The sequence below is a fragment of the Danio aesculapii genome, chromosome 13 (genome assembly GCF_903798145.1).
Source record: "Danio aesculapii chromosome 13, fDanAes4.1, whole genome shotgun sequence".
Lineage (NCBI taxonomy): Eukaryota > Metazoa > Chordata > Actinopteri > Cypriniformes > Danionidae > Danio > Danio aesculapii.
This window is the reverse complement of record NC_079447.1, coordinates 17,456,095-17,467,519: the sequence shown is the minus strand read 5'-3', so window position 1 is coordinate 17,467,519 and position 11,425 is coordinate 17,456,095. Positions and strand designations below refer to the sequence as shown.

At 37.6% G+C, this 11,425-nt stretch overlaps 1 protein-coding gene across 1 annotated transcript; it reads left to right on the top strand.

Annotated features, from left to right (window-relative positions):
- Window positions 1-295: 295 nt before the first annotated feature.
- Window positions 296-11,214, top strand: si:ch211-67f13.7 (uncharacterized protein LOC565426 homolog). Its single transcript, XM_056471100.1, has 8 exons — window positions 296-821; window positions 899-1,011; window positions 1,845-1,933; window positions 4,653-4,827; window positions 4,902-5,019; window positions 5,115-5,200; window positions 5,396-5,484; window positions 10,101-11,214. Exons 1-8 carry the CDS (start codon window positions 390-392, stop codon window positions 10,817-10,819), a joined length of 1,821 nt encoding a protein of 606 aa, XP_056327075.1. The 5' UTR covers window positions 296-389; the 3' UTR covers window positions 10,820-11,214.
- Window positions 11,215-11,425: the final 211 nt, after the last annotated feature.

Here is an 11,425-nt window from a genome sequence, read left to right as displayed (position 1 = left end):
TATGCTACCAATCAGATTTTGCTAACAGTAAATTTTAATGTAGAGTAGGGATATGAAGCTGTAATATCGCCAAATCCCACCTAACCCTAACCTCAGAACCATTCAAATACAGTGTTAGCATAATCTGATGTGTAGGATAAAATATCACCACACCTGCCTGGATCTAACGTTAGTCGTTTGGACGTCTGCATGTTTCTTTTATCCTTGTAGCGCCATCTGCTGTCCAGCGGAAATTACAAATAATCACCCTGGACATCAACCGAACCTTTTTCAAAAGGCTTTCTAGTTGTGTAGCTTTCACCTGTACCATAAACTATACATAAAAAAACGAAAAGCTTAAAAAAGTCGTAAAGCACAAAAACAACGAATTAGATACACAGGTCATTGATATGAACCGTATTACTCGCGCACTTCTAGGTTCGATACTTGTCATTTTCTTCAGCCCAACACTAAACAGCGGCTCATTTGGGTTAGATGAGAGAGTCGGTCACCCACAAACTCGACCTGTATCCGGGAAACTTCTAGTGCGGGATTCGTTCACAAGTAGGAGACCGGTGCCTGTACTGCGGATCCGTGGACGAACACCTGTGGGGGTCCCACCTGGGGAGGATTACCTGCCCAAATTGAACCTGCTATCAGACGTGTCGGTGACCTGCTCGAGCACCGGCTTCGTGTTAAGGGTTAACAAACGTTTCTACGGTTTCTCGGCCATGTCGGAGGAGCTGACCCTCGGTGAAACCTGTAAAAGTAACGGCGTCCTCGAGCCGAACAGCGAGCTGCTCTTCACCTACGCGCTCACCGACTGCCAAGGGAAAAAACAGGTGACCGTCAATTGAAAAGAATGTAGTAATATTTTAGTGCCAAAATAATCATAATGATTTTAATCTCTGTTTGACAGGAGTTTCCCGATTATGTGGTTTATAAATATGTCCTTCATTATTTGCCCCGAGACCGAAACACTCATCGTCATCATCTGAGAGTCAACGTGGGCGTAGAATGCCGATACACGAGGTAAACAAACACATTTAAAAGGTGATTTTTGGTGTTGTTCACAAAAGTACCATGTTTTAACGTACCAAACATTATGTCTTTTGTTTTTGTTTTTATTATATATTTTTTATAAATGTTTGCATACACGAATAATAAAGTAAACATTTGTTTTGACTGAGGTTACATATTAATAACTATGCTAAAGTTAACAAAGGGAGAAGTAAAATTTGATTTCTTAGCTCTTCTGAACGTAAAACATTGTATTGTTTTGTCTAAAAACAAATAAATGTACTGTCTTGTCTAAAAATACATTAAACATGGCATCCATTTGTGAATTGTTTTCAAAAATACTCTAAATGGTAGTTTTATGTTTTTAAATGAACAAATGTGTTTAAGTAGAACATAATTTTAAACTACTGATTATTTTTTGTTAGATGTAAAAAAAAAATGCCATGTAGATTCTTTTTTGGCATACAAATCACAAAAAGGTGGCATCTTTTCAGATACATTCAGTTGTAGACAGCTCAATATCAGTGTTTTCACAGGGGAAAAGAGTATTTGATGGAATTAACCTGATTGCATTTACAACAAATTAAAACATTTGTTATTCTGACCAGTTGTCATTTTCTGAATGAATTCCCTTTTTTTTTTATTTACTCAAACCCAAGCCTAATATACACAGGGAATCCAAATAAACTGAAAAATGTCAAGTGGTTTCTTCGATTTATTTATTTATTTAGCTATTTTAGTTTTATAGCTGTGCTTTTTTTTTTGTTTTGTTGTCCAATTCTCCAATTCAGTCCAGAGGACAAACACTGTACAAACAAACACTGTATCTGTGTGTTGCTGTTTAGAGATTTTTTGAAGCCAACATGGCAAACACCATTGCGGAAAATCATCAGGGGGAGATCTGGTGACGACTTCTCCATTCAGCTGATGGATGGTAAGACATGTGGACGGGTCACACAGCAAGAATGCTTAACAGTTACTTTGTTTAATTAATAACAAATGCAATGCAATACGATGCAAGACGGAACTAGTCTGCATGACTCGACAAATAAACATCACATGTCTGGAATACACTTTTTCTTTCTGAAGAGTTTTTTTGCCAGTTTCTCTATTATAGAACTCATGAAACAGTTCAAATACATACAAAAACATCTAAATAAATAATTAAATGCTAAATTAAGCAAATTTTCATGTTATTTTCACCAATTTTTGATTGAGGCGGCAGGCCAGAATCACAGTGGCAAGTCAGATAGATCGTCAGGCCACCGGGAAATGTCTCTGTGCTCCCTATGACCAGTCCGCCCCTCTCTGGAGTCAAATAGTCATGTTCACCCACAGAACTGCCACTTTTTTTCCTGTTCATTCTCTGTATCTTTCAGTGAATCAGCAGTTTCTAACATTTTAAACCAGCAAGTGTGTCATCACCACAAGTGCCATGTTTAATGTCACTTAAATCACCTTTCTTCTCCATTCTGATGTTCAGTTTGAGCATGTCTACAATCCTAAATGCATTGAGCTGCTGCCATGGGATTGGCTGATTTGATGCATTTGAATTTGTCATTAGATTTGTACAGGCAATTGAAGGTGTGCTCAACTGTATTTATATTTTGTAGGCAAAATTCTTAGCTCTCCTGTCAAATTTATATTCTTCAAATTTTTCCAACTGGTCTTTAATGGAGAGAAGAGTTTTTTTTTTCAACACACTTATAAACATAATGATAAAAAATGGGTTTCTTTGGTCTTTGCCAATATTATGATACATAATATTTTACTAGTTATTTTCCAAGATAGTAGTATTTATCTTAGAGTGCAAATTAAAGACTTTACAAATTAGGTTAGATTAATTAGGCAAGTCATTAGACAACAGCAATTTATTCTGTAACCACATTTATAATTTCCTAAGGGGACTAATAATATTAATCCTAAAATTCTATTTAAAGAATCATCATAAAGTTAATGCTATGACGTTAACTTTGTCACCAATTTTGTTGTTAATGTTTATGGACAGAATTTCTATGCATTGAGCCAGAAGGGGTTCGGTACGGGGACCACAGGATTTCATCTCTGTTATTTGCAGACAATGTTGTTGTGTTGGATTCATTGAACATGGACCTTCAGCAAGCACTGAGATGGTTTGCTGATCAGATAAGAATCAGCACCTCTAAGTTCGAGGTCATGGTGCTCCACTGGAAAAAGCTGGTTTACCATCTCTAGGTTGGAGGAAAGTCCTTACCCCAGGTGGGGGAGTTCAAGTATCTTGGGATACAAGTAAGGGAAGGATGGAACGTGAGATTGACAGGTGGATTGGTGCAGTGGAAGCAGTAACGTGGTCGATGTATCGGTCTGTTGCGGTAAAGAAGGAGCAGAGCTGAAAGGCAAAGCTGGTCAATCTATGTTCCTACTCTCACACATGGTCATGAGCTTTGGGTCATGATTGAAAGGACAACATCTCAGATACAAGCGGCTGAAATAAGGTTCCTTCGCAAGGTGGCAGGGCGCTCCCTTATAGATAGGGTGAGGAGCTCTGCCACCTGGGACGAGCTCGGATTAGAGCCGTTGCTCCTCCACATCTAGAGAAGTCAGCTAAGGTGGCTCTGGCATCTGTTTCGGATGCCTCCTTGGACGCCTATCTAGGGAGGTGTTCCAGGCATGTCCCACCCGGAAGAGGCCTAGGGGAAGACCCAGGACAAGCTGCAGGGACTATGTCTATAAGCTGGACTGGGAACGCCTTGGGATCAGCCCCGGAGGAGCCGGAGGAAGGCTCTGGGGAGAGGGAAGTCTAGAGTTCTCACCTGAGACTGCTGCCCTTGTGACCCAGCCGATGAAGCAGATGAAAATGATTTTGTTTATCTTTGCATGATGACAGTAAATTAATATTTTACTAGATATTTTTTCCAAGATACTTGTATTCAGCTTAAAGAGCAATTTAAAGGCTTAACTAGGTTAATTTAGCTAATTAGGCAAGTTAGGGTAATTAGGCAAATCATTCTATAAAAATGGTTTGTTCTGTAGACAGTTGAAAAAAAAAATATTGCTTAATTGGGCTAGTAATATGGACCTTTAATGTTTATTTATTATTCTGGCCGAAATAAAACAAATAAGTCTTTCTCCAGAAGAAAAAAGTATTCTAAGAAATACTGTGAAATATTCCTTTCTCTGTTAAACATCATTTGGGATATGTTTGAAAAAGAAGAAAAAAAATGAACAGGAGGGCTAATAATTTTGACTTCAACTGTAAATATTGCACTCAAAGGGATAGTTCACCCCAAAATGAAAAAAATACTTCCTATTTACTCAAGTGGTTCCAAACACTAATGAAGATATTATGTTGTCGGCTGAAAACCTGTAACCATCCACGTTCATATAGGAAAACCAAATACTTTGGAAGTCAAAGGTTTGGAACAAGTAATGGGTGGGTAACTGATGACAGAGTGTACAGTTTTGGGTGAACTATCCCTTGTAGTATTGCAACAAATGACATCAAGCATTACAAGTCAGGGATGGAATGCAGGATGATGATGCACGTTTATTGGTATGTTTAACTGTATATGGTGATATTTGGATGATGGGCTGTAAAAAAAGATATACCTACTGTAAAAAGAAACAGTTTGACTTTGACCTATATCTCCATATTGTATGATTGTGTACTGTAGACACCTGGTCCTCTCCAGTCAGGTCGGCTGTGTTTGTGTTGGGCCAGAAGGTGAATGTTCAACTCTCCACCCGACATCATTACACAGGTGTCAAACTTTTTGTCAACAGCTGTTATGCGACCACAGTCAACACTATGAGTCAAACCAACAAATACAACATCATAGACAACTACGGGTGAGTGAAGCAAAACACTATCCTTCATAGCCAGTTTATCACACATCCAGTCTTACACACACACACGCATCCAGGTGTTTGCGTGAAAGCCAGATAAATCCAGGTGCAGCAAGATACCACTTTTCCAGGGCAGACAATGTCGTTCTGTTCTCCTTTGGTGCTTTTCAGTTCATTGAGTCACCAGATGCTCAGGTGTGTTTATACATTTATTTGACTTTTTTATTTTGAAGACCATGCAGTACAGTTCATTGTGCAATTATTTTCATATCATCTGTGTGATTTGTTAGGTCTCGCTGCATTGTGAGCTGTCTGTTTCCGCCGGAGGCCCTAATTCAATGCTGAAGTCTTGTTTTTACAGCCATGAGAACACAAGGTTAACAAAACTCCTGTTTGCTAGGATTGTAGAGATCACGAATGGCTCTTTTCGGTGTGATGAGATTGCTCTTTTACACCTACCATTAAAAGACTAAGCTTATATTTACCATAAGTCATGTTTTCCATCATCAATGTTCACCTCAGATATTCTCCTCTTACCATGTTTTTCTTTTCTGCCACTCTCTATTTCTAGATGGATCTCTTTGTTTGGTCCAGATTCTGTCTGTGATTGCTGCGAGTCAGTCTGCAATCAGACCAAAACCAAACGAATAACATATGAAGGTAAGCCAATATAAGCAGTAGCCACATGTCAGTGAAACTTGACTTAAAGTCTATGTAACTTTGAAGCATTGGCTTGAAGTGTCAGATTAAGGAAATTGAATGCCCTGACGTTTTTTTATTTCTGTTTGAGTTATTTTGTTGTATGATGATTATTATTGTTAATTATATTTTCTAATATTTCTATGGGGTACTTTTATTTTTTTGTTTTATTAACTTTTTTATCATTTATTACTTTGGTTTACATTTGTCTTGCATTTTGATTTCAGTTTTAGCAATTTTATTTACTTCTATATTTTAGTACTTCATATTTTACATTTAATTTAACTTTCAGTTTCTTTCACTATATATAGTATGATTTTTTTTAAGTGTTTTTTTTTATGATGTGCTTTTTGTTATTTCTTTAGTTTAAATAATTAGTTTTAGCTGTTTCTTTAGTTACAATTAATGATAAGGTGATGATGATGATCACAATAATAATAATGTGTATTTATATAGCACATTTATCATGTATGGATATACACCCAAAGTGCTTCACAGTCATGCACAAACATCATTGAAATTGCAAAATCTTTTATAATAGCTTCTACTTCTGTGTTTTATAATTGTCTGACATTTTCTGTTTCCTTGAATTATGCTATTTTGATCTAAAAAAAAAAAAAAAATCAGCACGTGTGTTTATTAGCACAAGGCTGTAGTTTTAAATGTGGATTGTTTTGAAGGATACTGTTTGTTTTTGAGGTTTTAGGTTAGATTGGTAAAGTACACAGGAAATGACAACTCCGCATGACCTGCACAATAATGGTCATTCTCCTCTTACCTCTGGCATCAACAAGGCATTTGCGCTCACTGGATATTTCCTCTTTTTCTGACCATTCTCTGTAAACCCTAAAGATGGTTGTGCTTGAACATCCCAGTAGATCAGCAGTTTCTGAAATACTCAGACCAGCCTGTCTGGCACCAACAACCATGCCACGTTCAAAGTCCCTTAAATCACCTTTCTTCCCCATTCTGATGCAGCAGATCGTCTTGACCATGTCTACATGGCCTAAATGCATTGAGTTGCTGCCATGTGATTGGCTGATTAGAAATTTGCATTAACGTGCAGCTGGACGAGTGTACCTAATAAAGTGGCCGGTGAGTGTATTTTATAGTGGAAATAATTTTATTCTGTTTTATATTATGAAAAAAACTAATCAAAATTGGAGAACAGCAGTGTCATGTAGCTGTATAAAATTCCTGTTGCAGAATACATCCCACTCACCATGAGCCTTCCTCTTCCAACTTTCTCTGACTTCTGCACACACTTTGGGTTCAGTCTTTCCTCAGTTTGACAATGAACACAACATTTGCCATCTGACTCAAGCTAATTGAACTTGCTTATATCACAGTAACCTGTGAACAAATTCACTGACCACACAGCATGTTCCTCTGTAAAGGTCAGGTGTGAATCTTTCTGCTGGTGGGAGGTTTAGTAACTGCAGGGCATTCAGTCCAAATTCTCTTAATTATTGAGACATTAAGACACTGCATGTCGAAATAGACATATTTAAACAGGTTTTCTTTACCCGTTTTAGCACCGATCTGGTGATCACTTCCAGCTACAGTGATGAACTGACTGACCACTGAGTTTCTTCATTTTATCCTTTCCTCTGCATTTGTTTTCACAACTAGACTTTTTTTTGGGGTAATTAAATGAGTTTGCCACATTGTAAAGATGCAATATTGTAGAACGTACAGATTTGGAACAACCAACTACTTTTGATATATGGCTGGAAGAGTCAGTCATCCCTTTGGCCTTTATGTGGATAATCTGCAGTCAGAGGGTCTCAGTCACTTTAGAAAGGTCACCGTCTTGGAAACCTGTAATGTTAGGCTCCCAGTAAAATCGAGTTAACTAAGTTATGGGGTGGTATTTCAAATGGTCTCTAATTTTCTCCAGTAGTGCTTTTTAAATATTTAAAGTATGCTTTTTTATGTACAGTGCCTCAGAATATATGTAACTCATGAAAAATGTTTTAATATTGCAATGTAACAAAAATCTGGCAATACCTAATAAGAGGTTAGGATCTTGATATGACATACCTTGAGCTTTATACACCCCGCCACATTATTTCCACATCCTTCTCTAAATACCAGTGAAAACCATGTCATGGAATTGCTCAACTCATCACAGCTCATTGTCAGAATGCAAAATTCTGGAAAAGGTCAGGCACTGGCATGAACTTGTGGGGCTCATTAATATTCATGACCATTCCAAATATGGTCAAAACAGAGCTTTTCATTCTTGTGCTTATGGTAAACCAGCCATTTCTGGAGAATCTTTACCTAAGCCCCATACCTACTACATAGATAGCAGAGAACAATTTAACACGCTAAAAAAAATCACCCTTTTTTGTTGCGCTTGTTAGGATAAATCCAAACAGTTCTTATCAGTGACCTGATGGTTGTAGGTTGTTCGATCAGGGGTCTGTTCTTTGTACATAGATTACTCAATTAGCTGGATTTGGTTATTGAAGATTTGACACAATCCAGGATCGTTGTTGTCATAGCAACAGTTCTGGTAGCTCAAACCCATAGATATTTACATTAGATGTCAATAGACAATAGAGCCGCCATTTTAGTACAGGATATCGCTCCCTTGAAATTAATGCGAGACCAAGGTGCAGTGGAGAACTGTGGCCATCCAGAGCCAGAGATATACACATATGCATATATGTATGATCAGGAGTTTTCCCGGTGGTCAGTATGCAATTTTTCTTTTTAAATTTTGAAAATTATAATTTTACATCACTTTTCTACATCGATGGGTACGTGAATCTCTGAACAGAGTTATGTTCATCTAGCTGACAATAATATAATACAACATACAAAAACGTAAAAAACTAAATCTTACCTTTAAATGTTCTGCCTTTGTGCTTTGTTTTCTTTGTTTGTAGGAGATACTGAAAGTATGTACAGAATGTTTTTTTTCGTACAGTAGTAGTTTTATACACTTGGGAAAAATAATAGTAAAATACAAAAAAAATTAAAAAATTATATATATATATAATAAATAAAACTTGTGCAATCTGCACTCTAAAATATAAGTACAAAAACAGTCACTGGGTGGTTCTCCCCAAGGGGTTCAAAGAGAACATGCATTACTATGGACTTTTTAGATACAACCTCATACTATTTTACGGTATCGACCCAGCTTTAGTACATTTGTGTATAATAATGGACATGCACAATATTAGACTGTTTTTTTTTCATGCACATGTTTTGACAGCTAATATGCCTGTGATTTGATGCATCGCAAAAGTTGCAGACACCTTTGCTGACATTGAAATGCTTTTTTTTGCTAAATTAATTAATACAGCCAGTTATTCCTTATGTAGATAAAGAAACATGAATAGGCCTAAGCTACTACAATGAAGAATATTCACTGTAAATGTAAAACTAAATAAATTGCTAAATACTCTTGACACGTGAAAGTGTAAAACAGGGCTATTTAATTGGCAACCCGCAGCATTTTGTTCCGGCCCTCCAAATACTGTGCCTAAGACATCAAACTTGAATTTTGTCCAGTCGCTGTAGTTGTGAAGTGACCTGCATCCAATACAGCATGAGCTGCAGTTGAAGGCTGCACAGAGCGTGAGTCACGTGACATAAGCAAATGGCATGAGCAGCCTTTCAGGTGGTGAGACCAAAGACTGTTAAAAGGGTGACTGACAGCAACTTCCCTACTTCTGCGCACATCAGGTCATCAAATTACAGCGCTGATGACTGGTTTCCTAGATTCCTGAAAACCAACTTTGCTGATACGTTTGATCACTTTACAATTCCCGATGAAGAAGGAAATAAGGACCCTTTCTGTGTAAATGTTGAGGGAGAGTTTGCATTAAAAGTAAAGGAGCTGGATGTGTCATTTCTCTCTTTAGGAGGCAGTCTGATTGCTTGCCAATTGTTAAGATGGCTGTTGTAGTTAATACAAGCTTGAAATACAACATTTGAATATGTTTGTAAAAAAAGCCAATATGGGCTCTTATATTGCTGTTGTGTCATCACTCATATTGAGTGTATCTCATATATCTCTCTGGTCCCTCATTTAGGATGCTTTTCATGAACTGGCCCCCATGACAGAGTAATTGAATAGCCCTGGTATAAAGCCTGTAACCCACAACAAAGGCGAAACGTTGTAGCGTGTAATATTTGACAAACCGTTTACTATGAATTATATGTAATTTTGTTTACATGGATGATTGAATATTAATCAGATGATGTCATTATGCTGCTGTGCCATCAGCCAATCGTTGCATTGCTGATCATGATTTTGAGGATCGATAGATCGGTCCCTCACAACACACGCAGCGATCTCAGATCAGTTCATCCAGACATTTTAATCTGATTCGCAAACTTGTTTGAAGAATCAAATTAGCCAGAGATCAGTTATCAAAATCAACAGATTCAGGATCTGTCAAATTATCTAAGATCATTTAAGCAAGCTACGAAGAACGGACCTCAGCACTATGAAAGTCTGTGTGTGTGTTCAAAATCCTGTATACTTTGAGGTAACTTAAATGTGATCAAAAAAAGTCTTGACCTTTCCTCTTTTTGTGTGTGTGTGTGTGCATCAGGATCTGTAAGCAGTGATGAAGTGATCTTCTCTGACCCTGTAACGCCTCCATTATCTTTGAACTCTACTCCAATAACTCATAGAAATGAAGACGTGATCTGGTTTAAAGCCAGTCTGGCCAAAGAGCCCCAGACGTCCCACACACATGAGGATTTTGTTGCCACTGTTACACTGATATCCTCAAAGGAGGACTATGAAGAGCCTCAACACAAGTCTCACAATAAAGTGAAGCTTGTGGAGGAGGATGAGGAGAAACACGGGGATGTGGAAATTTTGATGTCTGTCAGTGAGAGCTTTGTGGGATCGGAAAAAACAGATTTAGATCTCACTGAGGAGTTTGAGGGCTCATCCCTGGGATGGTCTGAAGACAGAAACATTCAGGATGTGATTCAGCTTCCGAGTTATTGGCCCAAAAAAGCTCAGATGGAAGAAAAAGCCTCTCAGGAGCACAAAGGGTTCATGAAGATGCCTAGTATGGTCAATGAAATCATGGGGGAAAGTTTGCAAATAGATGAATCAGCATTGGGTGACACACAGGCACGGGATGAGGTATTGCCATCTTATTTCTCTAAAGAAAAGAACGAGGAAGATGAAAAAATGAAGGAAGGATTGGGTTTCCTATTATCGGCTGTATCTGATGAACTGGTGGAGCAGGGTGTTGTGAAGAAACTAGACTTTACACAAGACTCACATGAGTATTATTTTTCAGATGGAGTTTGAATGAAAACATAATTTTTTTTTTGTTAAATCAAAGATCCAGGCAATGTTGAATAACTCCGACTGCTATTTGTGGATTTTTTTTTTGTCTTTGCCTGATAAAGTTGTGAAAAATTGAATTAAACATCTGTTGATTTGTGGTCGTGACGTAACATTTATCTTATGTGATGTTATCCTGAGTTTCAGCAGGTTTGGTCTTGCTATCTGTACAGTGGCCTTGTATACATAGCTGTGCTCACAAGCCTTGTCATGTCATTCCCCTCCTTTTATTTCCATTGTCACTACGGCAGTTGCAAGTATGAAAGATCTATTGTGGTTCACACCCACGACGACATTTTTGTGTGTGTGATTAATCTGTATAAGGTTAAAATTGTTATAAATTTAAACGCAAGTATTGTCTACTGACGTGCTTCCTGGAACACTTGCATAGTATTTTTAGTTTGATTGAGCAGATAAAAAGCAAAGGTAAAGAAGGGGGAATCCATGAAGTAATATTAAACACACTGATGTGATATTATACAAATATATATTTTATTTCTGCATTACAGAGGGTTTTATGTGTAAACATGTCACTTGATACAGAGGCGAAGGCAAACAATTAAAATATTA

Bases quoted from the DNA above. Each gene is read 5' to 3' on its own strand.
- si:ch211-67f13.7 (XM_056471100.1), top strand. From the start codon at position 390: ATGAACCGTATTACTCGCGCACTTCTAGGTTCGATACTTGTCATTTTC. The intron at 822-898 runs GTGACCGTCAAT...TCTGTTTGACAG, and splicing joins ACTGCCAAGGGAAAAAACAG to GAGTTTCCCGATTATGTGGT. The intron at 4,828-4,901 runs GTGAGTGAAGCA...ACACGCATCCAG, and splicing joins AACATCATAGACAACTACGG to GTGTTTGCGTGAAAGCCAGA.